The 21936-nt window shown below is 39.9% G+C and overlaps 1 protein-coding gene across 9 annotated transcripts in view; it reads left to right on the top strand.

Moving 5' to 3' along the window:
• LOC135709209 (myosin-IIIb-like) overlaps positions 1-21681 on the top strand; it is a 340664-nt gene extending 318983 nt beyond the window's left edge. For 6 of the 9 annotated variants that reach the window (XM_065231439.1, XM_065231438.1, XM_065231440.1 and 3 more), the window contains one exon: positions 19075-21681. In XM_065231439.1, the coding sequence (XP_065087511.1) occupies positions 19075-20149 (1075 nt within the window). In that variant the 3' untranslated portion in view covers positions 20150-21681. The remainder of the gene's footprint in view (positions 1-19074) is intronic. The other 3 variants (XM_065231448.1, XM_065231446.1, XM_065231444.1) reach the window with 1 other exon arrangement.
• The last annotated feature ends 255 nt before the right edge of the window (positions 21682-21936 follow it).

Genomic DNA, 21936 nt, shown 5'->3' with positions numbered 1-21936 from the left:
TAGTTTTATACATATATTTACTTCAAAAATCAAAAGAAAAGTTAATCGATGGAGAATTGAGTGTAAAATTGAACGCATTTTCGCTTGATGCCCTCCATCAAAGTCTTTACAGTGTGATCCGGTACCAGTTTCTCAGTTTTTTTTTTTCCATTTTCTTAACATGTCCTTCTCGTCTTTGACTGTCTTCTTGCTCTTCCGAAGTTCCCGCTTCACTATTGCCCAGTACTGCTCCACCGGGCGCAGCTCCGGACAGTTTGGCGGATTCATGTCCTTTGGATCAAAATGGACAGAATTGGCCTCATACCACTCCAGGACACTTTTAGAATAGTGGCATGATGCCAAATCTGGCCAAAATAGCGGAGCTTCGTCGTGCTGCTGCAAGAACGGCAAAAGGCGCTTCTCGAAGCACTCAGATTTGTAGATCTCGCCATTTACTGTGCCCTTTGTCACGAAAGGCTCACTCCTCAGTCCGCAAGAGTAGATGGCCTTCCAAATGAGATATTTGGAGGCGAACTTCGACATTTTCTTCTTCTTAAATTTGTCGTCCACATCGAACTTGCTCTTGCCGGTGAAAAACTCCAACCCCGGAATTTGCTTAAAATCGGCTTTTATATACAATTCGTCGTCCATCACACAGCAGCCATATTTTGTCAGCATCTTCTCGTAGAGCTTCCGTGCCCGAGTTTTAGCCGTCGATTGTTGCCGCTCATCGTGGTTTGGGAAGTTCTGTACCTTGTATGTATGTAGTCCAGCTCTCTTCTTTGCATTCTGGACGTAGCTCTGCGACATGCCGATCTTTTTAGCCAAATCACGGCTTGAGACGTTGGGATTTGCTTTAATCATCCGCTTCACCTTTCCCTCCGTCTTTTTGTTCTCCGGTCCCGGTTTTCTTCCAGCTCCTTTGCCGTGGTCCAACGTCAACCGCTCCTGGAACCGCTTCAACACTCTGGTGACGGTTGAATGGTGAATGTTCAACATTTTTCCCAACTGCCGGTGCGACAGGTCAGGAAATTCCAGGTGTTTGGAAAGAATTTGTTCTCTCAACTCGCGTTGGTTCACCTCCATTTTCGTTGAATCGAAAAACACGACTTCGAGTATGACAGCATGTACACAATACACATCAATGAGAAAGTTTGCAAAATTTGGTTGATTTTTACCCAATGGTAAAAAAGTTATGCCCTGTTGAATGTGTCGCAATAATTTCGTGTTCGCCCTTTAAGCAGATGTTGTTATTCACAAACGGAACAAGTCTGGATGATAGTGAATGTGAAAAGCTGATGACCTGGGTTTTCGCCGCGTTGATACGGATCTTCAAATTGTTGAAATACACAGTTAGGACATTCAAACCTCTCAGAAGTATGATAGTCAAAACTCCGACGACCCTTCTCTTGAAGACGATGGATGTGTCATCTGTGAACTGAGGCAGCGTACTTAGAGGTGCGCCGGAATTTTTTGGATCATGCTGCCACCGACACACTTAGACCGGCGCACGCTATGTCTGAAGGCACTTTTTTTGCAACTTTCATGTACCTCAGTTTTTTTCATCACATGAAGTTTATATTGATCCTTACAATCAAATCTGTGAAGGTTTTAAAATATTTCATCTAGGGTTTTTTTTTAGAAAAAGCGTTTTGAAGTATATTTAGGCGTTTATGAAGGCGTAGATGGACTATGGACGATACAAAACTGTTAAGGATCGAAGCAAATTCAGCTGAACATGATTCAAAAAGAGATTAAAGTTGTCAAATACTACGTTTCACTGGAACAGTAAGATTCCCTCTTCGGTACCGTAAGATATCGTAGCTTTGTCATGTTTAAATAAATAAAATAAGTTAATAGCAATGGTTTAGTCTCTAAATTTACTATTATTACACTAGTTTACAGCATATTTGAACTTTGTTGCTGATGGTCATTTCCCATGTAAAATCGTGCGCTGAATCCAAAAAGGTTGCCAGTAAAAATGTCAGTCGGACAGTAGCATCCATATTGTCCAAAACCTTTAGCTGATGATCAAAATTGCATCCTTCCAAAACTAAAAGTTTATCAAGCACCTACAATGGCGACCAGCGAATCCAAATTGCGCATGTTGAGTCGCATTTGCAGCAACCACCCAATTTGAAGCGTTATCGTCGAACACATTTCATAAGGAAGGTGTAAAAGAGAAAGAGATATCACAACACATTTTCTCTATCATACCTGGAGTGTAAGTTGTTTCACCAGCGACTCAATGAGACAGCTTATAGAAGTTACATTCAAATTCAACTCCATGTTCATAAGGTTTTCCTTGACTTTGTTGAACTTCGATGAAATTCTTCAAACTGCTTTGAAGTTCACAGAACGTTTCTGAGTTTAGCATTTGCTGGAATTCTCAGATATTTCTTTAAGTTCACAGTATTTCCTTAATGTTATTAAATTTTCTCTGTGGTTCACAGACCATCCTAAAGTTTACATACATATCTTGGCTTTTTGCAGAGTATCATTGAAATTCATATAATGTTGCTATAATTCACAGAACTCTCTTGAAGTGCGTTGAACTTACCAGGAGGACATTGCACTCCCCTGAAGCTCACAAAACGTCCCTGAAGTTGGCAGAATTTTCCAAAAGTTTATAGAACTTCTCTGAATATCGAAGCATACATTTAAAGTTTAAAGAATTTTCCTGAAGTTTGTAGAACTTCCCTGAAGTTCAATACACTTCTCTGAAAGTTACTAAAATTCACTACAGTTCCATATAGTTCGCAGAATTTCCTAGAAAGTCACTGAACCTTAATGACAGTTCCCTTAGACAAAATATGCGAACTGCAATGAAGCTCCAGCAGTTCTGTAGTAATTCAAGGTGAGGACTACCTTAACTCACTGGCCAAGAGTAGCTGATTGTGAGTTTAATTCCTGTATTATCGGCGTTATCGCCTGAGAAATTTTCAAAACAAATCGTCGTGGTTGCCAGATCTTATTTTCAATCTCGCCGTTGAGTCAAACATGTCTATTTTTTAAAAAAAAAGCAAATGTTTTGCCGCACAGGATTGCAAATGCCACCTTCACCACATGCTGAGTACAGGACACAAAAAGGTCTGATACCTACTATCTGTTTTATTGAACTCCGATAAAAATCTTTCAACGATCGTCGCTACTAAAGTGGAGTGAATTTTTTTCTTGACAGAGTCGCTTTTTCGAAGCACAACAAGCGAACGCTCTATTTTCTTTGTGATTTTTTTTTTAATTTTCCAGATTTTCTACACGATACATGTATAAAAAACACTCGGAACAGGACGAAAATCAATGCCTACTATGATTACGTGGCTGTACTAGACTGTCCTGCTCGTCCTTTATATTTTACTCTCATGAGGGAAGAGAAATTAAACAAGATGTTGTTCTAGCAACAAATATTTATTGATTTTGCGTAAACGGATCAATACGAATCATACTTGAGAGTCAAAGAGAGCTCTTTAAAGCCATTTGGATTAATTCAATCAACTTTTAAACCTTATTTAACTCCTAAGTTCAATTCCTAATAGTTTTGTATCGTTAATATGGCCATATACTCGGCTTTGTAAACTTCAAAACATTTTTTCTCAAAGACCCCAAGGTGAAATATTTTATAACTATCACAGATATGATTATTAAGATCAGTTTTTACATCCTGTGACGAAAAAACTGAGGTACATGAAAGTTGCAAAAAAGCGCCTTCAGACATAGCGCGCAGCGCCGCTGCACAGAGGACCCAAGTAACACTTGCAACATCTTGCATGAAAAATTAAAAAAAAAGTCCGGTTGTAAATAAGTTATATACTAATAGATTTTAAAACATCCTGTTTTAGACGCGTTGTATTGTTGTTTGTGAAGTATTCAACCTTACTGACAAGCACTTGTTAGCTTGAAGTTATAATTCGATATTGCATGTCTCAATTACCAGTTTATAACACATTTATAACTGATTGTATTTGGTGAAAACTGGCCAGCCTTATGTACAACATGTTTTCATATGTCATTATTAGAAACATGAATACATCTAAGATATAATTTATTGATAACATGTCTTATTTCAGTTGTACTCATGTTTCCAAAAATGACTTATGAAAACATGTTGTATATAAGGCAAGCAAGTTTTCATCAAAAACAATCAGTTATAAAAGTGTTATAAATAGGCAATTGAGAGTTGCCATACCTAATTATAACTTCAATATACGATACAAGTAATGTTCTTGTTTTTCGTGTTATAAACATGTTTTGATAACAATACTGAAATTTCTCAACGCATTTTACAAACTGCACTACAATATGGCTGACCAATGATGCAATGTATAGAATGAAAAAAACATTTAATTTGTACTTTAAACATCAAATGTACGTTTTGTAAAAGAGAAAAGTAAGATAATTTAAAAAAGAAAGTTGATATTCTATTTGTTTTTGTTTTTTGCAAAGTTTGGGAATTTGATCCAGGATTTTTTATGCAATTCAATTAATTATATTAAGCTTTTTCTAAGGGCCAATGAATTTTTAGAAGTAGAATGTATAGATTTACCATAAATTTGCAATCGCATAAATGTTTGCAGTATGGAATCTCAGTTTAGGCACTTTATTCGCACGATAAAATTCCTCAGAACAATAAGTTGTGTAAATTAATGATAAACAAATTCCATTCGTAGGAAGGATGAAATTAATTTACAACATGTCCAATACAGTAGGTTGCATTGTAGTCATAAATAAGTTGCGCAAGTCAAGCATATGTTATGAATAGATCCCACATCTTGCGCTTTTTTTCTGTATAAATAAGTTGTATGTAAGTGACTAGACGTAAATGTTTACCGCTGATATTGTCATAAATAAGTTATGTAAACCTGTGAATGACAAATTGTGTTGCTTGGGGAGTACCTAGAACAAAAAGCTGGCCAAAATAAGAAAACAGTTTATTGGTGCTTTGACCAAACGTTTAGTATAAACGGGTGTTCAATAAAAAATGAGAATGATTTCAATGCCGTCCAGCGCTCTTGTGAGAGCATCGCGACTAAGTTGCGTCGTACGGCTGATCAGGGCCCCTTCTCCAATATTCATTGACGTTTTTTGAAGAATAAACATTATGTTTTTAATAAAAAATACTGAATTCGTTGAAATTTTTTTTTACTAGCTATATGACTGAAAAAAATTTCATTTTTTATTGAACACCCGTTACTTCTGCGTGAAGTCAACGATTTCCATAGTTGAAGATGCTAATTTCAAATAACAGACTAAAGTGGTAATTTTTATTCGATAGATGAGGAGGAGATGAAAGTATAGAATTGATAGTTCCGTTTAGAGTACGGCGGGGGGGTAACTCCTCACCATCCTCTCCAAAAGAGAAGTTTGGTAAAGAGAGATGATAAAACCGATTTGTACCTTCCTAAAAGTTGTCCTAGCTCGCTGTCTACTCTCTATATGCAATTTTCACACTGCCGTACTCTAAACGGAACTATCACTTTCATCTCCTCCTCATCTATCGTATAAAAATTACCACTTTAGTCTGTTATTTGAAATTAGCATCTTCAACTAAGTTTATTGGTGGTTTTATATGATGTTTTATTTTTATTGTATGCTGCACAAAGCGGCAACGGTTTAAATACGTTAAATTATGTTTGAACATTGATATAATTTATAGTGTATATTTTAATCAAAAACAAACTATTTAGTAACAGCCCTTATCAGAGGTAAACAAAATGATAAATGTTCAATATTTATCTGGAAATGAGTTCGTTGTATTCAATGCCTACTAGTACGATGATAATGGTCTCGATAATTTAATGTTTTTAGCTCAGCGGGGTCAATGGAGCAGTAACACGTTTGGCTGGTCCATCCTCGAATGGTAGCAGATTAGACCTCACCTTTTGCTCCAATTCACTATCGTTGAATTGCACTTGGCATGTAATCCAGGATCCGCACGGTAGTCATCATCTGCCGATCAAAATTTCGATTGCCAGTGGGTTCAACTCGTCAGAATCCGTTAACGTCGCGTATGATCTAACCCGTAACATCGATTGGACTAAGTTCCAATCCGCGATAGACGATTCAGTATCGTCAGTGGAAGAGCTTCCGCCGTTGGAGGAATATAATTTCCTCTCTAATCTCATCGTCGACAGCGCACTTCAAGCTCAAACACGACCGGTGCCGCGATCGTCAATCCGTAAGAAAACACCATCGCTCTGGTGGGATCAACAATGCACGGAGGCTTACCGTAAGAAGTCCGACGCGCTTTAACTTTTTCGGAAACGCGGAACACGCGAGCATTTCGACGCATACACATCTCTTGAACAAGAACTCAAGAGCCTCATCAAGGCCAAAAAACGGGGCTACTGGCGGCAGTTTGTAGACGGATTGTCGCGCGAAACGTCTATAAATACGCTTTGGAGTACGGCGCGAAGAATGCGTAACCGGTCTACTAACAACGAAAGCGAGGAATACTCGGATCAATGGATTCTTAAATTCGCGCGAAAAGTGTGTCCGGATTCCGTGCCGTTGCAGTTGATTCCTCGCGAAACCGCGAATTCGGTAGACGAAATCAGTCAGCCTTTTTCAATGGTGGAACTTTCACTCGCTCTCCTTTCGTGTGGCAATTCTGCCCCGGGATCTGATAGAATCAAGTTCAACTTGCTGAAAAACCTCCCAGACGTCGCTAAGAGGCGCATGTTGAACTTGTACAATCAGCTCTTGGAGCTCAATATTGTTCCCGACGATTGGAGACGAGTGAGGGTGATAGCCATTAAAAAGCCTGATAAACCCGCGTCGGATCACAATTCGTATCGGCCCATCGCGATGCTGTCGTGTATTCGGAAATTGATGGAGAAAATGATCCTTTTTCGCCTCGACAAATGGGTTGAGACGAACCACCTTTTTTCAGATACTCAATTTGGTTTCCGTACGGGTAAGGGAACGAACGACTGTCTCGCGTTGCTTTTCTCGGAAATTCAGTTGGCTTTTGCTAAGAAAGATCAAATGGCTTCTGTGTTCTTGAATATCAAGGGGACTATTGATTCAGTATCCGTTGAAGTTCTTTCAGAGAAACTCAACGCTTGTGGATTGTCTTCATTAATGAATAATTGTTTGAACAATTTGCTGTCAGAAAAACATATGAGCTTTTCTCATGGAAACTCTACAGCTTTTCGATTTAGCTACATGGGTCTCCCCCAAGGCTCATGTTTAAGCCCCCTTTTGTATAATTTCTACGTTAGAGAAATTGATGACTGTCTTAGTGACAATTGCACGTTGAGACAACTTGCAGATGACGGCGTAGTGTCTATCACAGGGCCAAAAGAGGTTGACCTGCAAGGACCCTTACAGGATACCTTGGACAATTTGTCTACTTGGGCTATTCAGCTAGGTATCGAATTCTCCACGGAGAAAACTGAGTTGGTCGTTTTTTCTAGGAAGCATAGCCCAGCACAACCGAAGCTTCAACTTTTGGGTAAACCGATCACTCATTCCATGTCCTTTAAATATCTTGGGGTCTGGTTCGATTCCAAATGCACCTGGAGATCCCACATTGAGTATCTGAGACGAAAATGCCAACAAAGGATCAATTTCCTTCGATCAATTACCGGAACGTGGTGGGGAGCCCATCCACAAGATCTTCTGACGTTGTACCGGACAACGATTTTATCGGTTTTAGAGTACGGTAGTTTTTGCTTTCAGTCGACGGCTAAAACGCACATCATCAAACTGGAACGGATCCAGTATCGCTGTGTTCGTATCGCGTTAGGATGCATGCACTCGACTCATACGATGAGTCTCGAAGTGCTGGCGGGCATGTTGCCACTATCCGTCCGCTTTTCAGAGTTATTTCTGAGGCTCCTCACCCGTTGCGAAGCAATGAACCCACTGGTGATCGAAAACTTTGAGAAGCTTCTGGAGCTAAATCCTCAAACATGTTTTATGACTTCGTACTACCTATATTTAACACAGGATGTCAGCCCTTCAAGAAATAGTCTCAATCGTGTAGTCTTCTCCGATTTCAGTGAATTTTGAAGCTTCTTGTTCTGTGTATGTTACTGAACTGGCAGCAATTCACTACACTTTGGAAACTATTGCTTCACTTCTTCCAGACCACTACATTATTTTTACCGATAGTCTCAGTTCTGTCGAGGCTATCCGTTCCATTTGGCGGGTAAAACACTTCTCGTAGTTTCTCTTGAAAATACGAGAGCTGCTTAATGCTTTATCCGTGCGCTCTTTCATCATCACCTTCGCGTGGGTCCCTTCGCATTGCTTAATTTTGGGCAATGAGAAGGCGGATTCACTTGCGAAGGTGAAAGGCGACATTTATGATCGACAGATCGCCTATAGTGAATTTTTCTCTATTTATCGTCAGCAGTCACTCGTTAGCTGGCAACATCAATGGAGTGAAGGGAGCTTGGGACGATGGCTACATTCAATTATCCCTAAGGTGTCGAAGTTTGCATGGTTTCAAAGGGTTGGACTTGGGTCGAGACTTCATACGCGTGATGTCTCGTCTCATGTCCAATCACTATTGTCTAAACGCTCACTGGGCCGGCGCCGGTGGTGTAGTGGTAAGCGTGACTGCTTTCTAACACCCCGATGGGTCTGGGTTCAATCCCAGCCGAGGTCGGTGGGATTTTTCTGAGGCATAAAAATCTCTGGTCACGTCTTCCTTCGGAAGGGAAGTAAAGCCGTTGGTCCCGGACCCATGTGGTGCGATATCCTACGCAGGTGTGGAAGCTGCCTTCCTGCACATTCGGTTGCCGTCAATGGATGGCAATCGATGTCCGTCGGTGATTGGCACTAGATTGCGGAACAGAGACCGACGTTAAATAAAGGAAAAAAAATAAACGCTCACTTGTTCCGTGTAGGGTTGGGAGACAGCAATCTCTGTGAATGTGGACAAGGTTACCAGGACGCTGATCACATCCTTTGGTCTTGTGCGGAGTATCGTGGAGTCAGATCACATTTTTATGATTCTCTTCGGGCTCGAGGTAGACAACCTAATGTTCCAGTTCGGGATATTTTGGCTTTGGCGATCAGGAGTTTATGAAACCCATATATGTTTAATATAAGAATATTAACCTTTGATTGTAAGTTTGATTAATCTTGTGTTTAGTTTGTATTTTGTATGAGTAGGTTTTTTTTTCAATGTTTGGTTTCAAGATGAATAGAAATAATTTCATGCTTTAGGATTAATTAAATATTTGTATCGTAAACCACATTTCAAACCTTCTTTTTCCCTTCTTCCCTTTTCCCATTCAAAAAATTGTAAATCTCCACTAACTTCGAGACAACCGAGAGTACTCGGTCCAGTTCCTTTAGCTTTAAATATAAGACATTAATAATGTATAACGGAAAGGATAACTCAGCTCTGTAAAGTTTATTCGATTGAGCCTGTACAAATAAAGTAATTATTAAATAAAAAAGCTCAGTGGTGGGTCGTGAGCTGCCTATCTGTCGTTCGCAGAAATTCATTTTTTTTAATTATATGGAATTAAACCTGAGTGGAAATTTATACCTATGTGTTAATGCTACTAACGGCCTAAATTTGAAGTTAATTATAAAGTATCTTAAAATATAAAAAAAAAACTAATTTTTATATAATATGGTGAGTTTATGGCATTAAAAGCATCCAAATTTGTTTGCGCTTTTCCTGATGAAAATATAAAATAAATGTTTTTTGGTCTAGGGCTAAGCAGCAGGGTGGGACAAAATTCAAATTCCAGTTCCAGTATGATTTCCAAGGACCTTTAGGGTCCTAGAGTAAATGTGTAAAAATTCAGGTCGGTCGGTGTAACTATATTTTAGCGCCAGCGGTTTAGGATTTTCTATGGGAAAACTTACTTTTTCAAATAAAAATCTCACGAGGTCACCCATTGTCTTCTAAATCAATCCCGCTTCTCCTTAGGAAATTTTACCAAAAAACTTTTCTTAGAAAATCGCAAAAAAACCAACGCTTGTGGAAAAAGTTATTTAGCCATTACTGATTGCTAAACAAACGAACTGCTCATTATTATTATTTTCTAGCAGCACTGCCAGCTACCGCCTGCTGCTGTCTGCGCGAGACAGTCACGTTGTGTGGGGGTTCACTCAGCATGGAGGAAAGCCGATATGATGCGCAAAGAATCTTCGATTTGGATGAAACTTTGCACAGGGTCATTTGGAAACAAGCGTAATTTTTTACAAGGACGTATTTGTTTTGGCACACAATTTATTCAAACAATCCTACCTGGAAAAAATCGAGTGTAGAGCTTAACCGGCTAGGAAAAAAATGTAAGCTAAACATTAAGCTGACTCTCAACTAACTTCCTGTAAAATGTTTTGGGAACTTCGTTAGATTTCAGGAAATTGTCCATATGTTCAGGAATATTCGTAGAAAAGGTTCAAGGTGTTCCTGTTAGTTCGGAGAAGTTCATAAATGTTCTGAGGTCTTGGTAGAATTCAGAGAGATTGCTAAAAAAATGTCCCATGACTGGGAAGAAGATTAGAGAACTTCGTAGCATTATTGGAAATTGTCAAGAAGTAAAGGGAACTTTGTAGATTTTCAGAGAACTTTTCATGAGACAGTTCTTAAAAGTTAAGCAAACTTTCTGGAAATTCAGTGAAGTTCCTAAAAGTTTAGGAATGTTTGTATGAGTTATTAACAATTATGGAAACTTCGTAGTAGTTGAGGGAACTTCCCAGCAGATAGCGGAACTTCTCACAAATTCAGGGAACTTTGGAAACGTCGGATATGTTTAATGGATTGAAAAAAAAAAGATCAGGGAGTTGAGCTCAGTGAATTGAGTTTATGTTCTAGAAACTTTTTGGAAGTTCGACAATGATCATAGCAGTTGAGGAATCTTTGTAGACTTTTAGAGATCTTAATATGTATTCACGGATTTTCAATAGGCTATCAATAAAGTTTTCTGAATATTTTCAGAGAGTTCAGGTTGTTTAAGAATAACACTGTGACACAATAACATTTTCAAGGTCATCAAATGTAAACAAAATTTGGACGTCAGTTCTTGTAAGTACTCACCCAAACTAGCAAAACCCTATTTGGATTTTGAGAATTTAGTTCTAAATTTTGATTTATGCCATTATCAATATTTTTGCTCACGGTTTCGTTTTGTACGGCTATATCTAGTAAAAAAGATATTTTGCAACATTTGAAAAAAAGGAGCTTTGAAGTAAAAATCATCAATTTTATTTTTTCACAGGTCTGCTTTAAGTTTAAAAAAAAAACTTCGGAGTTTTTTTTAATTTAAACGTGTATTTTTTTCCCTTGACATATTTTCCGTCAATCTTGTTTTCCTTACTAAGTACTAATGCTACTGATTTCAGGGCGGCAGCTTCCACATCTGAACCCTGTCTATGGACCTATCAACTCATAGACTGGGGGCCAATGACTTTACTTCCCTTCCGGAGGAAAGCGTGATCAGAGATTGTATGTCACAGAAATCCTGGCGGCGCCAACTGTGGTTGAACCCAGGCCCTTTGGAGCGAGTCTTTAAACATCAAACGTGAAATGTCTTCAATATGTCTACGGAAAAAAAAATCTTCATAGATTTTCAAATGTCTTCAAAATGAAGCCTTGTCTGCAAATCAGGCATCCCTGTAAGGAAGAACAGCCCATAATGCACCCCTGGGGTAAAATGCCCACTTATTTTTTTTTTTTTTTTTTTTTTTATCAATTACTTTATTTGTACAGGCTCAATCGAATAAACTTTACAGAGCCGAGTTATCATTTTTGTTATACATTATTGATTTCTTATATTTAAAGTTAAAGGAGCTGGACCGGATACTCGCGGTTGTCTCGAGGTTAGTGGGGATTTACAATTTTTTTTTTTGGGTGGGAAAAGGGAGAGGGAGGTTTGAAATGTGGTTTACGATACAAATATTTAATTAATCCTAAAACATGAACTAATTTCTATTCATCTTGAAAACAAACATAAAAAAAAAACCCACACGTACAAAATACAAACTAAACACAAGGTTAATAAAACTTACAATCTAATGTTAATATTCTTATATTAAACATATATGAGTTTCATAAACTCCAGATCGCGTCTAGCCAAAATATCCCGAACTGGAACATTAGGTTGTCTACCTCGAGCCCGAAGGGAATCGTACAGTTCAGATCTGACTCCGCGATGCTCAGCACAAGACCAAATAATGTGATCTGCGTCCTGGTAACCTTGTCCACATTCACAGAGATTGCTGTCCCCCAGCCCAACACGGAACAAGTGAGCGTTTAACGAATAGTGATTGGACATGAGGCGAGACATCATACGAATGAAGTCTCGACCCACATCCAACCCCTTGAACCAAGAACTCTTCGACACCTTAGGGATGATCGAATATAGCCATCGTCCCAAACTCCCTTCACTCCACTTATTCTGCCAGCTGACGAGTGACTGTTGACGATAAATGAAGAAAAATTCATCGTAGGCGATTTGTCGATCGTAAATATCGCCTTCCATAGCGCCCACCTTAGCAAGTGAGTCAGCCATCTCATTGCCCGGAATCGAGCAATGAGATGGGACCCATGCAAAGGTGATGACAAAAGATCTTAAAGATAAAGCACTTAAAAGCTCTCGTATTTTCATGAGAAAATACGAGGAGTGCTTTACCGGCCTCATAGAGCGAATAGCCTCGACAGAACTGAGACTATCCGTAAAAATAAAATAATGATCTGGTGCAAGTGAGGCGATCGTTTCTAGCGTATAATGTATTGCCGCCAGCTCAGCAACATATACGGAACAAGGAGCTTGAAGCATTCGAGAGGCGCTATGAAATTCGTTAAAAATACCAAAACCAGCGGACGACTCTATTAGTGATCCATCTGTGAAGAACGATCTTGCGGAATCAACTTGGCCAAACTTTGCAGCGTAAATTGACGGAACAATCATGGAACGATGATGTTCTGGGATCCCACGAATCTCCCGCGTCATAGATAAATCAAAACTAACTGAATTGCCGAAGTCGGAGAAGCATACACGATGAGGATTATGCTGTGAAGGGCTGACATCCTGTGTTATGTACACGTAGTACAATGACATAAAACGAGTTTGAGGGTTCAGCTCAAGAAGCTTTTCAAAGTTTTCGATTACCAGTGGGTTCATAACTTCGCAACGGGTGAGGAGCCTGAGGGACAATTCCGAGAACCGATCCGATAGTGGCAACATGCCCGCCAACACTTCTAGACTCATCGTATGAGTCGAGTGCATGCATCCTAACGCGATACGAAGGCAACGATACTGGATACGTTCCAGTTTGATGATGTGAGTTTTAGCCGCCGATTGGAAGCAAAAACTACCGTACTCTAAAACCGATAAAATCGTTGTCCGGTACAACGTTAGAAGATCTTGCGGATGGGCTCCCCACCACGTTCCGGTAATTGTTCGGAGAAAATTGATCCTTTGTTGGCATTTTCGTCTCAGATACTCAATGTGGGATCTCCAGGTGCATTTTGAATGCCCACTTATAGAAAAACAGCGATAACTTTTCCTCAGATGCATTTTCCGGGTAACGGTTTGTGATTGTTTTCAATTTGGTTTAACAAATAATTCTTGATCATAAAATCATATTAAAAAAAATTGCATTTTGTGCAAAACAGGACACAGTTGTTAAAATCATCGACTGTAAATTAAGCTTTTATCATCATGTATCACAAAAAAAAAATTAAAAAAATTACGTTTCGTATATTTTTTAGATATTTTACTTGATGAATCACAGTTTAACATTCTCTTGAGATTTTGAGACCTTATTTCTGATGTAACATAAAGAAATAATCATTTGAAATACCGCATCCCTTTGCATTATCTATTTGCAGGGGTTATGGTTTGTTTACCATGAAGTGCATTTTACCCCAATGTTGTGGTGCGTTTTGGCCATTGTTGTCGTGCGTCTTGTCCCAATGTTGTGGTGCATATTGCATCATGAATCAGGCGTTTTGCCCCGCTATCATTTTGGAAGCAATTTAAAAAATACCTTGAAAGTCATGGAAAATCATCCTTTTGTAGTTCTAAATCACTTGATCTTTGTAGAAAACATGGTAATTAACCAAACGCCATTACTTTCTTCTTGATTTTAGCTTCCATTCGCCAGCCATTGACGATTTTGCTTAAACGGTGCGTTTTGCACCATCCTACCCTAAATTAGTTCATTTCTTCTTGTGAGGCGACTCGCACGCCTGCATCTTTCTTTTTTCTTTTCGTTTTCTTCTCTTGATTTCTTCGCTGAACAGTTCCTTTCCCAAAAAGTAAGTCGTATAATTTCGGTAACTGAAAAAAAACCTGACTTCTGCTGGCTTGTTCTCCTGGTCCGTACTCTTCAGTCTCCAGGGTCATCAGGTCGATTTCCTTCACTTCTTCATCGAGTACCTTAATTGCTTCCACTGTGGCACCTTCTGCTGCCGGATCGATCTTCGGCCTGGTCGGCCTTTGTCCTGTAGATTATTTTCTAGCTGCCGATTCATTCGCTTGGGGCAGGAAATCATTCGATGCCTCTGCAGCTTACACAAAAAAACATATGCTTTTGTTCCCTTGGTAGGATATTCCCTTTCTGAATGAATAAATGCAGCAAGGCGATAATTTCTTTTTTCCCATCTTATATACGCCATGTATACCAGTGTATACATGTCGAAGCACAGCTCTGCTGGGAATTTTTCCCGGATGACACTCTTCAGTTTACCGTATTTCCCCAGCACCAACGCTTGATCTTTGTCGGGAGCTAGGTTGCAGATCATACAGACGCACATATTGAACATAATTCTCCGCATTTGATAAGCATACCTCATCATAGTGGAAATTTTGACGTCTTACGATTTCCGTAAAGCTGATCATCGTAGTATCCTCATCGTGCACGTGTCTATCATAGACTGGAAAGTATTCTTGATCATGATAACGTTGAGATTGCTGCGCAAAAATATTCATGCGTCGCTGACAGGCACGTTCCAAATAGAGTTCACAAAAAAGTATCACACCTTCCTTGGTAGGTGAGTGAATTGCAAAAGTTGAATTTCACCATGAGAGCTGCATTAAGGATATTCACCAAGTATCACCTAACGTTAGAAGCCTTTGCCAGCTGGTATTATTTGAACTTAACATGGCGGTTAACCCTGCAAAGTCATCAGTAATTGCGTTTTCTTGGAAGAAAGAACCGATCACATCTAACTTTGAGCTCAATAATCTAACCATGTAGAGTCATGTAAAAGATCTGGAGTAAATCTGGAATCCCAACCCGGTCGACAAGGCGTCTAGGTCATTAGACTTCATATTCAGCACAGCAAAGAATTTCTTCGACACAAGCTGTGTTGGAAATGGCGGATTAATCAATTTTCATGTACATTGATTAATCCACCACTGCCGACACGATGTGCGACATCAAATAACTGTACTGTTCCCTAGTGTGGTTCATTCGGGAATACTGTTTTTGCGGTCTGGAAGCCGAACTACAACAATGGTGCTGAGAGTTGACAGCGCCGGTGGTTGAGTGGTAAGCGTGACTGTTTTCTCACGCCAGTGTGTCAAGTGGGTTCAATCCCAGTCGAGGTCGTTGGGATTTTTCTGAAGCAAAAACATCTCTGGGAAGCAAACCTGCTGGTCGTGGTCCATGGTTTCCAGGTGTGACACGAAAAGTTCGAAGGACAAAAGGTCGAAAGGCAAAACGTCGAATGACGAAAGATCGAAATGCCAAAAGGTTGAAGGTACAAAAGCTCAAATGGACAAAAGGTCGAATGATGAAAAGAGGGACGAAAGGTCGAATAATACATACAGGGATGAAGGGTCGAATAGACAAAAGGTAAAATTATTCAAAGAGGGACAAAAAGTCGAATTATGAGAAATGACAAATTATAATGGGATTTTAATACCCAGTGTCATAAACCATAAAAACATTATTATTTGAAAGAGCTATGCTTGTTTGTAATAAAGGGTGAGTGGAATACTTTTTGCAGCAATTAATATTGTTTGGTAAATCGGCTATAGTTATTGAAATTTAACCAAATTTTTACAGTAATTCAGTATATGTATTTATTTCAGCTTACAAATGTCGGTTAAATTTTAGGACGAGTTTGAATAAAATGCTCGACATTTGCGATTGACGCCCTCCATCAGAGCCTGTACAGTCGTTTCCAATACGTTTTTCTCAGTTTTTTTCCCACTTCCTCATCTTTCCTTTTCGTCCTTCGCCTCTCTTTTGGTATTCCGAAGTTCACGCTTCATCATGGCATAATAGATTTCGATCGGATGCAACTCTGTTTTATAAATCTCACCGTTTATGATGTCTTTGGTCACGAATATTTCACTCCGTTTGCCACAAGTGCATATGGTCTGCCAAATCAGGTATTTCGAAGTGAATTTCGTCAGCTTTTTCCGTTTGAAACGGTCATTCACAGTCACCTTGTCATTATTTATTTTATTTATTTATTTATTTATTTCGTCAACCAACGTAGACTAGTACAACTAATACAGTTTTGTTTTCTTAAATATATATTTATATAAAAAAGAAGTGTCAGCTTTCTTGTCTTTTCTTTTATGAGTTGTTATTTCTTATGGAATAAAAATATTGCTTTAGTTTATGCCGAGACATTGTAAAGTCAATGGTTTCGCAGTGTTTATTGTAAGAGGCCATCATGCGGTTTAATGGCCCATATTTTGCATAATTTGTGCGATGATGTTTTATGGCAAATAAATTTCGATTTCGGAGTTGCCGAGTGGGTGCATGGAAATTTAATTTTGATAAGAGTTCTGTTGAGTCAATTCGCTGCGAAACAATATCATTTACAAATGAAACCATTGCATATTCACGACGCTCTTTTAATGTTTGTATGTTTATAAGCATGCAGCGTGCTTCATATGATGGAAGAGGAAATGAAGTCCAACCTAATTTACGAAGAGCGTATAATAGAAATTGTTTTTGTACTGATTCTAATCTTTCTTAGGGCCCATGCATTAATTATGTCACGCTAAATCGAGCCCCCTCCCCCCCTACCGTGACGTTTTTCCTATACCTAATGCCTTGCTTGTCACAAAATCTTAGACCCCCCCTCCCCCTTAGAGCGTGACATAATATATGCATCAACCCAACCCCGCGCAGCACCGGTATTGCGTTAGCAGATTCGTGTTGAATCTCCGGGCGCGCATTTTGGCAACACTCTGCTGGCGTTCGTCCAGATTTGGGAAGTTCTGCATCTTGTATGTTTTTAATTCGAATCGTTTCTTGTCCCTCTGGACGAAACTTTTCGAAACATCAAGTTTTTTGCCCAAGTCCTGCATGGAACCTTTGGAGGACCCTTGAGATGGTTGAATGAAGTACATATGTCAGTGTCAGTGTCATCAGTTTTTCCAAGGCACGATGCGACAACCCAGGATTTTGCAAGTGGGTGAACAAAATCCTTTTGCGAACGGTTTGCCGATTTTCTTCTATCTTGGTCGGAATCTCACTGTGAGCAATTCCCTACGAATTCGCAAATCGATTTATTTTCATATTTTTTGATTTGGTTGAAAATTTGCAGAAACGTTCCTTATGACCGACAATACCATTTTGCATCTTCATATCGCCATTTTGAATCCAGCCTTATTTTTGAAAAGGGAATATAGAAAAATATCAAGCTTATTTTCAGAAATTTTTTACTCGAAAACTGTTTGCCCGATCGGTTTGGTGTCTTGGACAATATTGCAGATAATTAATGAGGCTATTTTAAAAAATATATGCACTCCTTAAAACATTACCCAACTTTTTTTTTTATTAAATTTCAAATAAAATCTTATAAACAATTTTTCTCAAAAAATGATTTATTTTTATTTTTTTATTTCTTGTTATGTTTAGGGGACAAAATTAACATCTATTGCACTATAGGTCAAGATGGACAAATAATGGACAAAAGAGTTATGAATTAAAAAAAAACTCAAGTTTTTGGAAAAATATCCAAAATTTGGTCCAATTACTGTTTTGACTTGATACAATAAAAGCTGACCAAATTTACAATTAAAAAGCACCTGCGTAAAATTTTACTAAGTCACACCGTTTTCGAGATGTAGCGGTTTGAAAGTAGATATTTTTTAAATGTTTGTAGTTTTCGGCATTCTACTTTTTGTTCCTCTTTGGACCATTCCACCTTTTGTCCCTCTTTTAAATATTTGACCGTTTGTCCCTTTTTAACAATTCTACCATTTGCCCATTCGACCTTTTGTCCCTCTTCGCATATTTGGACATTTTGCCCATTCGACATTTTGACCCTTTTCTCATCATTCGACTTAGGTTCGACCTGTAGTACATTCGACTTTTTATCCTTTTGACCTTTTGTCATTCAACTCCCCGGCACTCCTGAAGCTGAAGGGAACTTTTCAAATGATGGGTGTCCGAAAAAGTGAGCGAAGATAAGCAGTGTCACGAAACGAAAATTAATTATGTTATACATTTATGTTCGCTTAAACATTTTTGCCAAATCATCAGCCTTATATATTCCATAAGACAAACCACATAGGTCCTATGAAAAATATAAACGGTATGTGTGACCATTTATAAATTTCATTTGACATATATTCTTCTTTAACTTTTTTGCAAGGCGCCTGATAATGTGTTGACTAATACATTTTATGAATAATGAGCAATAGAAAGTTCTCAAAAGGTATGCGGGGATTTTTATCCGTTTGGGTTAGCTCTTTCTTTGCCTTACCTATTACTGTGGGATATTTATAAACGTGTGGATAGGGAAGCATAGTGAATGGTGTGGCGCTATTGCAATTAGCCTGAACTGCTCAGAGTTTTACATTATGCTGAATGTCATACCTCATAATACTTTCCGAGGAAGCTGAAAGGTAGATCCTTCAAGCAGCTTAGTAATGCTCAGAGCTGCCTTTTTTAAATTCATTTAAAGAAATTCAGGATTCTAAGGAATTCAAAATGTGCTTAATTTTTTAACGCTTTCTATCGCTCAATCAACGCACCAGGGTTGTTAATCGATAACCGTCGATAACTTCGATGGTGAATTTGCATTGCATGTATTAACCCAGACGTCTTCGACGGTCACCGCAATTAACAACCCTGCAATGTACATTTGTCCGTCTTTCATATCATTAGCATTCCTTCAACCCCACTGATCCGCATCTTTCCTTCCAGATCCAACAACCACCACAACCACAACAACGAACCGGCCCACATCCGTCACATACCGGCCTTCAGCTATCTGAATCCGAACGGTCACCAGATCCTGCGCTACTCACCGAACAACGTAGACCAGCAATCACCGTCACCATCATCCCGGGAGCAGCCGTATCGCAACGGCGGTTACCACGAAATGCCCTCGCCTAGTCCTCCTAGTGGCCTAGGCAAATCCAGCAAGAAGCAGAGCTCCAAACACGAAAACAAGATGAAGGAAAAGGAGAACAAGGAGAAGAAGAAGAAGGAAAAGAAAGCGAAGAAGGCGAAGGAGAAGGAAAAGTCCGCATCGTCCACGTCTGGGACGTCCTCGGTGGAAAAGGCCCGGAAGGAAGCGAAGAAGAAGGCACCGATGCCGATTCCGCAACCGGACCAGCAACAGCACCACCAACAGCACCAACAACAGCACCACCACCAGGTTCCGCAGAAGAGGATGATTGAACATCACGAGTACCAAAACATATCGGAGGAGACGAAGATCGACAGCAAGAGTCCGGTGATGAGGATGTTTGGAGATACGAACTTTTTGCTGAACCACCGCCGGAAGGCTTCCAACCAGAAAGAAAGTGGACTGAGCTGTGGACAGGGAGTTTGCGAGCTCATGAACGGAGTGTACAGGTTTAGTCCGCACGTGACTTCGTTTGCGGAGTTGGAGTCGAACAAGGGCAGCAGCCATCGGTCGCACCCTTCGACGCTGGATACGAAGGAGTATCAGAATTTTAACGTTTCCAAGTATTTGAACATTGACGTCAAGACACCAAACTTGAGGACGGTCAAGCACCACCACCATCGGCATCATATGAGTTCGAACAGTAGCAGCATGAGCAGCGGAAGTAGCGGGTCGAATTCGCTGAACTCGTTCGATTCCGTGGAACAGGCGATCATATTCCAGAAGAACAAGAATGCGGATTCGTACCTGGGGCCGTTCAACTTCCGACAGCTGTTGAGGCCGACCCAGGGACCGACGGAGTCGCTCCGGAAGCGCAAAGGGATCAATCCACCGTCACCACCGCCACCGCAGCGGGGCAAAAGCTAGAAGGGTTGCTTCCTGAAGAAATGTTTTGTTTGGTTTAGTGCATTTGTCTTCCGTTTATGAGTGTTGTTGTATATTTTTGTTTGTATCGAAAGAAACTTGATAGACTGACTCGTTCCGCCTTCGTCGGGGGGTCTTCATGAGGTGGTGATGATGATGATGATGATGATGATGATGATGAGGAAATCTTCTAAGCTGAAAGTAGACCATAGATAATGATCTCGTAGTTAGTAGAAGAACACCGATTGATGCACCGGAAGTTTCGAGCCGAAATCGATTGGAAACACAAATCACAGCCTGTTCGATGACGTTGAGAACCAATTCACGTAGATGCTTCTCGAACAATGCGCATCCTAGCGCGGCTTCGAACTGCCAAAATCCACAATCAAGAACGTGGAACGATTCAGGTCTATCAGTAGAGTATCGCCCTGGTGCAGCTGCAGCAGAAGAGAAACTTTTCCGACTGGATTCCCCAGCCGCTCCAACGTTTTATCTCCAACCATTGCATCCTGCGGCAGCCGTGGCTTTTCTCGTGAAAATTTCCTTCCCTCTCGATTGATATTAATTTTATGTTTTCGGGGTTGCGGTATAAATTTGCTGTTGTAGAGGTAGTAGCTTGTAGGACGTAGAGGTATAGTTTGACTTCCCTATTTCCCCCCCGTCGGCGGTGTAGTTGTCGCCGTCGTTGGGTCTTCCTTCCGGTAGAAAGTGTACTGCAGCAGCCATATTCGCCTCGGGCTTGGCTCGGGAAAGGATCAACTTTTGCGTAGATTTATTCACTGCACGTCTTATCTTTTGTTTCCGCCAATTGCGCCATTGGTCCAATACACTCCTTCTCGATTGCGTTATGAAAAAAAAATCTCTAAATAGACTGTGGAGCAAGGTGGCAATCATGAGCTACAGCCATGTCCCGAGTCGTAGGAGCTACCCGAATCAGGACAGAAACACCATCCTTGAGTAATGATTTCCCAGACCATCGTAAATCATGCCCATGATTCTAAATAAATTGCCTTACTGTCACTACTAGAGGGCGTCATACTCATGCGTGGAGTACAAACCAAATAAATTTATTATCCACTTGCAAGCCGAGGCTTGGACATAGTCGAATGATTTGTACGCTGCACGAGGAAGAATGCCTTTATCGAGGCACTGCACTGCACATTCTGCCGGAATAACTTTTGCTTCATTTCTTCGTGCACCACATCCTATCCCATCCCATCCATTCATTTATTTAACTTGAAGGCAGTTTTTATAATTTATTATTCCCATCGCAATGCCTTTAGTAACCTAGATTTTCTCTTCATCCAATGTTTTGTTAGTCAGTAAGCTGGATATACCACCGAGAGGTAAGGTTTGTCCTCTGTTAACCAAGTTTGGTTTAGGCAGATTAGTTACTAAACGATACATTTAACAGATTTACTTTAAAACAAGAAATTACAAAAAAGTTTCGCCGAAAAAAACTCACCACCTGACACCAAAAACTAGTGGAATAAAGTACCGAGTCCTGTTACATGTTGAGTTACATTCTTCGTGAACGCCAACGTGTTTCGATCTTCTAGGAGCGTGTATCCGAAATCCTTGACAAAATGAACGGATTTTTCATTTGTCCACACAGTTTCGGAGCCTTTTTTTTGGGTTGGGGCCGGTTGGATGACCGTGAAATTTATCACCCCTGAATGGTAAATTTATCGTCGATTCAATGTCGTATGGTAATTAATGATGCATCAACGAGGGGAGGGGGAGAGCTTTACTGATATGGAACGCAGTCTATCTTTACTCTGTGGCCAAAA

The sequence above is a fragment of the Ochlerotatus camptorhynchus genome, unplaced genomic scaffold (assembly GCF_037179485.1).
Source record: "Ochlerotatus camptorhynchus isolate MF236.1 unplaced genomic scaffold, CSIRO-AGI_Acam_v1.1 ptg000357l, whole genome shotgun sequence".
NCBI lineage: Eukaryota > Metazoa > Arthropoda > Insecta > Diptera > Culicidae > Ochlerotatus > Ochlerotatus camptorhynchus.
Note: the sequence above shows the minus strand (reverse complement) of the source record. Positions and strands in the feature narration are given on the sequence as shown.